The 10,758-nt window shown below is 41.3% G+C and overlaps 2 protein-coding genes across 2 annotated transcripts; one reads left to right on the forward strand and one right to left on the reverse strand.

Annotated features, from left to right (window-relative positions):
• The first annotated feature begins 3,077 nt into the window (after positions 1-3,077).
• On the forward strand, positions 3,078-8,167 carry LOC111982849 (RNA polymerase II-associated factor 1 homolog). The gene is made up of 14 exons (XM_024014486.2): positions 3,078-3,336; positions 3,539-3,568; positions 4,015-4,107; positions 4,292-4,413; positions 4,529-4,595; positions 4,710-4,811; positions 4,927-5,032; positions 5,445-5,513; positions 5,720-5,823; positions 5,936-6,052; positions 6,291-6,419; positions 6,621-6,726; positions 6,958-7,039; positions 7,162-8,167. Exons 1-14 carry the CDS (start codon positions 3,287-3,289, stop codon positions 7,602-7,604), a joined length of 1,620 nt encoding a protein of 539 aa, XP_023870254.1. The 5' UTR covers positions 3,078-3,286; the 3' UTR covers positions 7,605-8,167.
• A 423-nt stretch (positions 8,168-8,590) lies between these two features.
• Positions 8,591-10,460, reverse strand: LOC111982850 (glia maturation factor gamma). Its single transcript, XM_024014487.2, has 7 exons — positions 10,349-10,460; positions 9,732-9,828; positions 9,555-9,604; positions 9,388-9,437; positions 9,181-9,263; positions 8,893-8,966; positions 8,591-8,740 (listed from the first exon to the last, which is right to left on the reverse strand). Exons 1-7 carry the CDS (start codon positions 10,349-10,351, stop codon positions 8,669-8,671), a joined length of 429 nt encoding a protein of 142 aa, XP_023870255.1. The 5' UTR covers positions 10,352-10,460; the 3' UTR covers positions 8,591-8,668.
• Between the last annotated feature and the right edge of the window lie 298 nt (positions 10,461-10,758).

The following is a 10,758-nucleotide window of genomic DNA, read 5'->3' on the forward strand; positions in this document are numbered from 1 at the left end:
ACTTCCTGCGGCACACATCAGAGTCAAATACTTTCTATAGAACAAACTTCACATCAGCATAGGCAACCAAAATGAACAATTAATGTATGTGTGTTATATTAAAGATAGAGGAGGGAGTAAAATGTAGGCAAGCAATAAACATTTCAGAACAACTACTAGTCGAATAAAACATGGGAGAGATTACGAATTTTGGCAAAGAGATTTATTTATAGACTAATACACTTGAAACAAATTGCCAAACCAAAAACTGCAGACATTACTAGTGCCTCCTCGCGATCAAACCGTCATAAAAAAAATACATGAAACGCTGCCTAAAACGTGATCAGAAATCTCAACTAACAAGCAAGTCGCAGCAATGAAGAGTGCGTGCGCGTTCACGCGAAGGGGGGATTTTCGGCACAACACCGGAAACTCAACTCACTGGTAACTTTGCTGGTGCATGCAGGCAAGCAGGCCAAGCTGCCCCTGAACAATGAAAACATGCATGTTAGCTGGCTAAATAGCTATACAATGTTATATTTGATCAAGTAAAATCATATTAACTTCTCAAATAAGTTATTAAGCAAGCTAGCTAAGTGTTCTAGCTTGTCAACAATAAAAAAAAACTCAGTCAGCTGGTGCTAATTGCTATCTAGCTGTAGCATTGCGTATAGCTAACGTTAGCTAGCTAGACCAACCAAGTTTAGCTAAACATCTTGCCTCCATGAATGTTATTGATATTCACGGACTTGGATACCATTAAATCTGCTCCCATCACGATTAAAAGGTAAGATACTTCATTTCCAATATTTCTTGTTGGCTGGCAATGATGTATGTCACCAAGATTGAGAGTTAGCTAGCAGCTAGCTACCCTCTCACTGAACACAGCTGATCAACGTTCCTCCCTACTTAGCTAGGACATCTGCTAGTTTGCAAAGACCAACATACTGCTTGTTTGGTTTGGGCTTGAGTTCATGTGCTAGTGTTGATAATCCCTGAAATGTCCTTGCTTTCAACCCAAAAACAAACCGTGTTTGCAATCAAGATATAAAATTGGCATTGCTTAAATATTGTTATCTTTCTTCAGGACTAGCAGTTCTCTTGTTGCTCCCACCAGTACCGTCACTATTTGTCTGTATAGGACTGTAGTGTTGGTATGTTCCCCTATGGTTTAACTCTGCTCTCCTCTGTCTCATTGTAGAAGCCCCAGGATGGTGTGTGAGCTGCTAGTCTCCTCACTATGGTTCCTTTTTGTAATATTTTGGGTGGAGACCATAAGCGTGTGGCTGTTCCTATGTATCTTTTACCAGGACCAGGCATTTTATCACTGGGGAGATGGGTATGAGTATCTAATCATATTTTACACACAGGCAACTTGCTGATTTTCAATCGTCTTTTCAATCGTCTTTTCAATATCCAGATGAAGTATCAAACAGACCTTCCTTTCTCATTGTGTTACTACAGGGTATTTGCAGATGACCCTGGCCAAATGCTGTACATGTTGAGCAGGTGAGTACTCATTTAGATTTCAATCTGTTCTTAGGTGTGATCAGATTAAATGCAGTACTATAACTTGTATCTGAAATGGGAAACTATACTGTTGTTAATAGTTATTACCATGTAGCATGTCACAATAATGTGTTTACAGATACTGACAAGTGAATAGGCATGATCCGGTTGAGTTTTTGACACTTTCATGAATAAAGTCTCCATTGTTCTCTTTCCACAGGGTGGATCCCTCTGGACAGATGCAGACCTGAGATAGGGAAAGAATATGAGGAACAGCACATCATGGATTGTTGGATGGATCTCATGGATCTCCCCAGATATAAAATGATGGGAGCTGTATGTTTGAGCCACTCCTATAAAATAATGAGAACAAGTAGTCGTTTTCTACCTCCCTGCTACTGGTTCCCTCTTAGCTTTAGCGCATGGTCTTTGTCAACATGAACACACTGCATTGAATGCAGTTGGATTGTTGTTGGATATGGGTAGAGACACCCAGCTTGGCAGGAAGAACCAGGGAGGTGGTCCTGCAGTAACTGGAATTGATGCATAGTGAGGCTGCTAAGTGTTCCCCACCAAAGCATGAACCATCATACATATGTTCTATTTCTATTGTCTGTGTTAATATGTGATATAGGTCAAACAATGTGAAAAACACTTGGCAGATGCTTTGATTTTTTTTTTTTAACTAAGGTTTAGGCCATAGTCAATGTCATTTTTGTGTATTTTGGCAGACTTGCACATTATCATGGTTGTACATGTTTGTTTTCACAAATCTATATACATAATCTGCTTCAGTCTGGGCACTTACATGACAGTGTCACTGGATTGTTTTGTTATGTAAAACACTAACATTATTGACATGACACACATATTTAATGAAAAGCTTTACTCTTGGAAATGTTACAACATTATGAAATAATAATTTGCACTCATCAGTATTTTGCAAGTTTTGTAATTTGCGCTCAAACTAAAATGTTGAATGTAGCTTTTTTTGATGAAGACCACAGATCTGGGTTTCCTTGTTTTTTTGTTGCTGTTGTAAAGCTCACACCTCAATAATAATGTCATGAATGCTCTAATAGCAAATGAGGAAAATTATTAGAATCCATAGATGAATTCCACATTTCGATTTGTACCTGTTCATAACATGTAAATTGTCTTAATTGAACGATTGTCCTTCTGTAATGTCAGGCATAGCCTAACACAAGTATTGTCTTTAATGTCGACTTCTTGTTTAGGAAAGTGACATGTCAGGTGTTAAACTGAGCAATGACATCAATGGTACGTTTGTTTTTATTTCTTTGCATCCGAAGACGGAATAAATTCAAACATTTTCCAAGCTTGTTGTTCCACTTCTATTTCAAACAGTTTTTTGCTACAGATTGGTTGTCAGTATGTCATACAGTAGAGGGCGATGATATTTTATTTTTGTAGCTTGCTTTCCGACGTAGAATCGTATAAATTGATACTGTCCAGTTTAAGGTACGGCCTACCACAAATCCACATACGATATACAGTATAGCAAATACTGACGGTAGATCTGCTACGAAATTATATTCAGGCCGCTCCGAAGCTACCCATGAAAATATTAGGGGTCCTACTAGTAGTAAGATGCCGCCAGCCAAGACAGAAAAGCAAAAAGAGCGCAAGCTCTGAGTACTTTGGAGTAAATAGCTAGCTAGGTAGTCAACGGAGTTTCTTATTCTTTCAGGTATAGTGTTTTAGTAAGGAGTTTCTTGATCGGTTGTCTGAATTTACGTGAAGCTGTGCTTCCAGTCGTGATCATTATTTTAAGAGAATGGCTCCAACTATACAAACACAAGCCCAGCGAGACTCAGACGGTCACAGGTAAATCTTTTCTCCGATGTATTTGCTTTGCCGCAACCTAGCTAATGACGGCATGGCTTGTTAGCGATCATCATAATTTACATATGTTCTGACTGTGCCATCATAAGTTACTATTGAAATGGGGGCTGTGTTACTGCCTATTTATTCAGTCTCAGCTGAGTGTGTAACTAACAACACTTGCTTTTTCTATCAACATGTCTAGGAGTTCATCACACAGAACTGTTCCAGAGAGGTATGCTTGCAGTTTGATGTTTCAACAAAAGATATTCAGTTACAATTCAATAAGTATTTTTTAAATGCAAAGGGGGTTGGAGATCTCTATTTTTTTTAACCTTTATTTAACTAGGCAAGTCATTTAAGAACAAATTCTTATTTACAATGACTGCCTACCAGGGAACAGTGGGTTAACTTCCTTGTTCAGGGGCAGAACGACAGATTTTTACCTTGTAAGCTTGGGGATTCGATCCAGCAACCTTTTGGTTACTGCTCTAACCTCTAGGCTGCCTGCCGCCCGCCCCGTCATTGACAGATCAAAACCCATATGACCATTAGGTGGTTATCTTTAGATTATGAGGATATGTGGCATCAGTGGTTAATAGAACATGTATTTGATGATGACTTCTTCTCTGTACATTTTTTAGATGTGTGCTTCCATGTTTGTCCCAACCATTCTCCCAGGTCCGGCGTGGTCTGTCGGGTAAAGTACTGCAATAGCCTGCCTGACATCCCATTTGATCCCAAATTCATCACATATCCATTTGACCAGCACAGGTAAACACCCTTGTTACTACCAAGTTCCTTCTGCTATAAAGATCAGTCCAGATTTTGCTGTCTATTAAATGTATTGTTGTTGGAGCCACAGCGTGCAGCTTTTCTTTTCTAAGCCTTCTCCCATAAATACCGATCTGCCACTGACTCTGATGTGACTGGATGTTGCTCTGTCTGGTGTTGACAGGTTTGTGCAGTACAAGGCTACATCGTTAGAGAAGCAACACAAACATGAGCTGCTGACTGAGCCTGACCTTGGCGTCACCATCGACCTCATTAACCCAGACACCTACCGTGTCGACCCCAGCAGTACGTTTCTGAACGACATACACACTGTTATACCACACAGTCAGTATATTTTTGTGGTGGTTACTTGAAGCTTGTGTATTATTGAATTAGAATCATCCCATCCTTATTTTTCTAGTTCTTCTGGATCCAGCTGATGAGAAGTTATTGGAGGAAGACATCACAGCTCCATCCAGCTCGAAAAGGTTTGGACACAGACTGTGTACCAGTCAATACAGTATATGTGTGACAAATTTCAACTATAATGTTAAGAATGACTTGGAATCTGTGTTATGAGCTCTTTGTTTGTTTTCCTGTAGATCTCAGCAGCACGCCAAGGTGGTCCCGTGGATGAGGAAGACTGAGTACATCTCTACAGAGTTCAATAGATATGGTGTCTCCAATGAGAAGGTGGAAGTCAAGTAAGTGTGACCTAACAAGCTAGCTAACCACCACATTCAGCATACACACTTACCATTTTGTAGTGTTTTCGCTGTTTGTCCCACCCCTTCTATAACCTATGTGTCCTGTCCTTAGGATCGGTGTGTCTGTCAAACAGCAGTTCACAGAGGAGGAGATATACAAGGATCGGGACAGCCAGATTGCTGCTATTGAAAAGACCTTTGAGGATGCCCAGAAACCGGTGAGAGTGCCCCGTGTTTGGCTCTGCACAATTTACTGTGCAATATTCAGTCCAAATAGGTCTTTCAGTAACAACTTCAAAGTCAATGTCCAGCTACACAGAGATGACACAGTTCATTGTATGCGCCTTCTAGTATGATTAATTCCATCACAAACAAAGTTAATGTCGGATCTTATTTGTACCTAAATTGTCGCAGCAAAATAATCCTGCAGTAACAGGATTTTAATGTTTAGTCCATAATGTTGTTTGATTGGTGGTTAGGCTATTGGTTGGTCAAAATGAGGCTACATGAAAAGTGGTACACTGTTAATATAGCTGTATAATATAACAGGAAAATTCTCAGCAACAAAAGTGATCAAATTAAGATCCTAGTATCTGTACATCACACGCTGTGTTCCTCCTCTTTCCCCAGATTGCTCAGCACTACAGTAAACCCAGAGTCACTCCTGTGGAGGTGATGCCTGTGTTCCCTGACTTCAAGGTGAGCATCCATAGCACTCAACAGGACATACAGTATCATTGTGCTGGTCTTGGCTTCCTATCTGCATTATGCCCATGGTCTTTGTTCCTGGGGAGTCATTGGTTCCTGTATCTGTTTCAAGCTGGATGTGTTTCACTGTTGTTGTCTTGCCCTAGTGTGTTGTGGTAAAGAGTAAGCATTTGAATGTTCTGTTTTCTTCTCCCCAGATGTGGATCAACCCGTGTGCTCAGGTAATCTTCGACTCTGATCCTGCGCCTAAAGACATGTCAGCACCCCAGGGTGTGGAGATGATGTCACAGGCCATGATTAGGTGAGGAGAAAACATTGCCACATTGTGTGCGTGTGTCTGTGATTTTCTGTGACCGTCCTGCACTATGACAATTTACATCATGTTCTGAATTGCTTATTGTTGTGACCTGCAGAGGTATGATGGATGAGGAAGGAAACCAGTTTGTGGCCTACTTCCTGCCCAATGAGGAAACGATTCGCAAGCGCAAGAGAGACGTGGATGAGGAGCTGGACTACATGCCTGATGATCTGTGAGTAATCCAAAAAGCATTTACACACTTGAGTAGACAGGACACCAACAATTCTACTGATATGTTAACTATACTATCCCAATAATATTCAGTTTTCACATTGTCATTGTCTACTTCCTCACAACTACTTGGTTCACCTTGTCCAAGTACAGAACCTTTATGGTGTTGGAATCTCTGAAACACACTTAATGTAACATTGAACTAGATGTGATGAGGATGGTTTCTTTGTATTTTCTAGGTATGACTATAAGATAGCCAGGGAGTACAATTGGAACGTGAAGAACAAAGCCAGCAAGGGCTATGAGGAGAACTACTTCTTTATCTTCAGAGACGGAGATGGAGTCTACTACAATGAACTGGAGACCAGGTAACCACTGGCTGGAGTGGGGGATCTCAAAGTGGGGGTCTGTTGGGTTTACTGTAACAGGAGGTGACGTGGGTTTCTCTTGGAAGAATCACATGATTCTGGTAGATTTGTATTTTCTAGGGTGGGTTTAGTTAGTTTGTTTTGGCCTGAGGACACCACCTGTGAAGGTTGTTGTTCTGACTGTGTTGTCCTGGATTGCAGAGTGAGGCTGAGTAAGAGGAGAGCTAAGGCTGGAGCCCAGTCTACTACAAACGCTGTGCTGGTGTGTAAGCACAGAGACATGAACGACAAGGAGCTGGAAGCACAGGTGAAACTGCTAGTCAGGCCCTCCTTTGGGGGGGGTCACCTTCCTTTGATTACTTTTGTTTTCTACACTGAGCATTACTTTCAATCTGTGGAAACTACTGTGTTTACTTAATAAGTGGACCTCAACGCTGATAGAGATGAACAGGTAGTGCTGGACATAAGCAGAAAAGTGTACATTTGCGAACATATAAATAATCAGAGTAATAACGACATCTGTCTTTGTGTCCATTAGGACGCGCGTAAGGCTCAGCTGGAGAACCATGAACCAGAGGATGAAGAAGAGGACATGGACTTGGGTAAACTGCAGGACTCTGGTCAGTCTCCCCCCTCTCTGTCCTCCCCAATGTTTACTACTGTGTCTGCAGAGTCTCTGTTTACGACTGCCTCTTAGATCCATATGAACTAATTGTCTGTATCTCTTTGTCTCCAATCCCAGGTGATGAGAAGGAGAAAGGCAGCGAGAGTGAGGCAGACAACTCTGACAGTGACTCTGACAGGGAGGATGAGGATCGAAAGCGGAGTGGAGCTGAGAATGATGATGACGAGGAGGGAGCGAAACGGAGGAGGAAGGCCAGTGGTAGCGGCAGTGAGAGTGGCGAGGAGGAGGTCAAGCTGGCAGATGAGGTGGAGATCTTCGGTAGCGATGACGACAGTGATAACGATGATAACGAGCCCAAGAATGGAGCAGCCCGGAGCAGTGGGGAGGAGGGCAGTGGGAGCGAGGAGGAGGAGAAGGAGAGCCATAGGGAAAGGAGTAGGAGTGGCAGCGTGTCTCCGGCCCACAGTAGCGGTAGTGACCACTCAGAGGGTGGCCGTGCCCAGAGCGGGAGTGGCAGTGAGCAGGCCTCAGATTCCAGCGATGGCAGTGACAGTGAATAAGAGCCTAGGCCTTCTTACCGTGACAACGCTGGCACTCTATGCCTTACCCACGAGCTCCAGCCAGCCCAGACTCACGAGTCCCACCCTCAGAACAGCCCTGTCTTTACAGAGGCCAGCATCTCATTCCTGTTGAGAGTTAGTCTGCTACTTTTTTTAGGAGAGACACAATCTCTAAGGGACTACTACAAAGCTTTTGGGTACCTGTAAATGCCAGTTACTCAAATGTCAGACTTTTGCTCATAGATATAGTTGGAGCCACTATCTTAGTAGTTTTGTGTACAGGACATGCTTCATTGAACACAATTATTTCCTACCAACATATTTAGTTTGTTCTTTTAAGCCTGAGTTTCTTTTCTTTTTTGTCTCACTCAATATGAGGCACTTAGTGGTGTGAAGCAAATTAAATAAAATAAAAAATATTCTGTAGACTTTTCTTGTGCATAAATCTATTAAATGTAGTTTTTTTTGTCCTTAGCGTTTGAGGATTCAATGCATTATAAATGTAATTGGAACAGCCAATAAAATGTGGGATAGTTTTGTAAGGAAAAGTTAAAAAAAATATATATATATGTTTATGAGTTAACTTTCAAAAGAACATTATTTTTCTGCCCATTTCTTGTTTCCCACTCAAACTACTACAATGAACCTGTATAAGTTCAGTTGTGACGGAAACTTCTTAACATTTAGACATTGTAAATAAATGGTAGTAGCTGACTTGACAACATTTATGCCTGTATGTTTCTTATACTGCTAACAGTTACCCTCTCCAAAGTCCCCTGTTTTTAGATGAACATGTATTCCTGGAAACATTTTCCTTCTGACATAGTAATAATGTAGCCTGGTCCTAGATCTGTTTGGCCTATTAGCAACTCTTTGTCACTCATTGGCATGACAATTCCACGAGGAGTTAAGAGAGCAGAAACTGGCAACCAGGCTAGTAGTAATGGTTTGAGTATAACTAAGGAATAAGAATGCAATAACATTAGTGACAATAAAAGCAATTTATTGCAAACTGGTAATGAAGATCATGTTGCACTTTTGCCAACATGAACACACGTATCTGTTCAGCGAAAGAAAGACAGTTTGTTTATCAGCCACTCTTCAGACAAGTCATCTATGTTTCGTGTCTCAAAAACCTATTGAGAATAAAGGGGTAGGAGGATCAGGCTTAACATGCTTATTTTCTGAACATTTTCTATTATAACTTCTCTATTTTGTGAGTTTAGGGTTGGGCTTATGTTCAGATCATTATTATCAGTCAATACTCGAAACGGACAATAGTCCTGACCTTTGTGAGCTCTGCTGCGGAGACTAGTTGGTTCTTGCTTCCTGCGTACATCATTTGCTGCTCAGGCTTGCACCCTGTTGAGATGAGGAGGGTGCATAAGCTACAGATGTCTGTCCACTAAACCTTTTTGATCTCCATATGGTAAACACTGATTGAATCTCATTTCTACTTTCAATTATCAACCCTTACTACCTTCAAAAAGTTATTTTGTGCAAAGGGATGTTGCAGTACAGTAATGCTAATCCTTCACTCAATTGGCTGTTCACTGAATTAGGGTGGTTTACTCACCAACTGGACTTGAGAATATGAAACACAGCGGGTAGGACACCCTGCCATCTGTATGGGCGTATTTGTAGCTGTAAACAATGAATGTACACTATATTGTCAAGGAGATCCAATCACTGGTCAATGATGCAACTGTAACACTGGCAGTTCTGGTGAATATGAGGTTAACAGATTTCTGCTGTATCATTCTGACATGTTATAAAAGGATATCTTGGCTGCCGTTCGGGAAGTTCATTCCTCAGGTCATCCAGGGAGATGTCCTGAAATGTGAGAGCATGTTTTGAGTTTAACTGGTATTGATACAGGTGTGGATGGATTTGAGTAATTATTAACTCAGTATGGGATATTCAACATCTCAGGTAGACATTGTGACTTGCCTCATACTCTTCCTCCAGGATCACAAGCTGTTTTGCCATGTCAATTTTCACTGAGGAAATAGGATAAGTATTCTATATTGAGTCTTTAACATGTGTTTTTCTGTTTCTGGGTTTATTATGTTTTTTTTTAATTAGGTGAAACATGACAATTGGAACACGCTTTCGATTAAGTCTTACTCAAGATGGCTGCATTGTTGGTCTCTTTTCGAAATCTGAACTTCTTCAGTTTTTCTTTCAGACTCTCATCCACCTCGCACACAACCAGAGAGCTTGACTAGAATGTAAATGTGAAACAAGTTCATCAACCGTGGGAAGTTTTGACACATTGTAATTGTATATGTTGGTCATATTGCTACTGTCAGGCTACATCATTGAAAGTTCTGTCATATTTCACTCAGTGAGAGAGAGAGAGAGAGAGAGAGAGAGAGAGAGAGAGAGAGAGAGAGAGAGAGAGAGAGAGAGAGAATAGGGACAGGGGAGAGAGAAAGAGGGAGGGAACCAGAGAGAGGTTTTTGAGCAACTTGTTTTGAGATCTGAAGTGCAAGATTCCATGAACACATAGCTCATAACAAAATCTTTAAGTGACATATTGAGGCCAGGAAGTGCTTTTGTTGCATCATGGAACGACACAGCTTCCTGTGTCAAGATGGTATGGGGGGAAGGGAGGGGAGTAGCAAAAATACATTTACGCCAGCCAAAAAACCTTTACAACATAAACTAGGACATCACCGTCCATGCCGAAATACATTTTCCAGGTAAAGTGCAATATCGTAAAAATAAACGGTCTCCCATACCATTCTAGAAGAGGTCTTGTTTTGGTTTCTTGTCTGCAAAGATATTGTCTTCTTGTTAAGGTAGTTACTCCTCTGCCAACTGCTTGTGACAGGATGCTGTCTTACACGCAAGATCCTCCTTTTATGTAGTAGCACATACAGTAGGGGAGGGCAGACATGTACACATATGAGCATCCCCAGTACCCCCTCCCCGCACTGTGTTAGATCTAGCCTTCTTGTTAGGGATATCGTTAGTTCTATCTGCAATCCTTTGTCGCTGTATCCGACAGCAAATCGTGCCTTTTTAATAATACAATGTTGTATACAGGGCGGCAGGTAGCCTAGTGGTTAGAGCGTTGGGCTTGTAATCAAGTTGTTAGATCAAATCCCTTAGCTGACAAGGTAAAAGTCTGTCGTTTTTCCCCTGAACA

The sequence above is a fragment of the Salvelinus sp. IW2-2015 genome, linkage group LG22 (genome assembly GCF_002910315.2).
Source record: "Salvelinus sp. IW2-2015 linkage group LG22, ASM291031v2, whole genome shotgun sequence".
Taxonomy (NCBI): Eukaryota; Metazoa; Chordata; class Actinopteri; order Salmoniformes; family Salmonidae; genus Salvelinus; species Salvelinus sp. IW2-2015.

Coding starts and splice junctions, on each gene's coding strand:
- LOC111982849 (XM_024014486.2), top strand. CDS start 3,287: ATGGCTCCAACTATACAAACACAAGCCCAGCGAGACTCAGACGGTCAC. Junction 6,420..6,620: donor TACAATGAACTGGAGACCAG/GTAACCACTGGC, acceptor CCTGGATTGCAG/AGTGAGGCTGAGTAAGAGGA. Junction 7,040..7,161: donor GGGTAAACTGCAGGACTCTG/GTCAGTCTCCCC, acceptor CTCCAATCCCAG/GTGATGAGAAGGAGAAAGGC.
- LOC111982850 (XM_024014487.2), bottom strand. Junction 9,605..9,731: donor CAACAATGCAGCCATCTTGA/GTAAGACTTAAT, acceptor CTATTTCCTCAG/TGAAAATTGACATGGCAAAA. Junction 9,264..9,387: donor CTTCCCGAACGGCAGCCAAG/ATATCCTTTTAT, acceptor AATATAGTGTAC/ATTCATTGTTTACAGCTACA.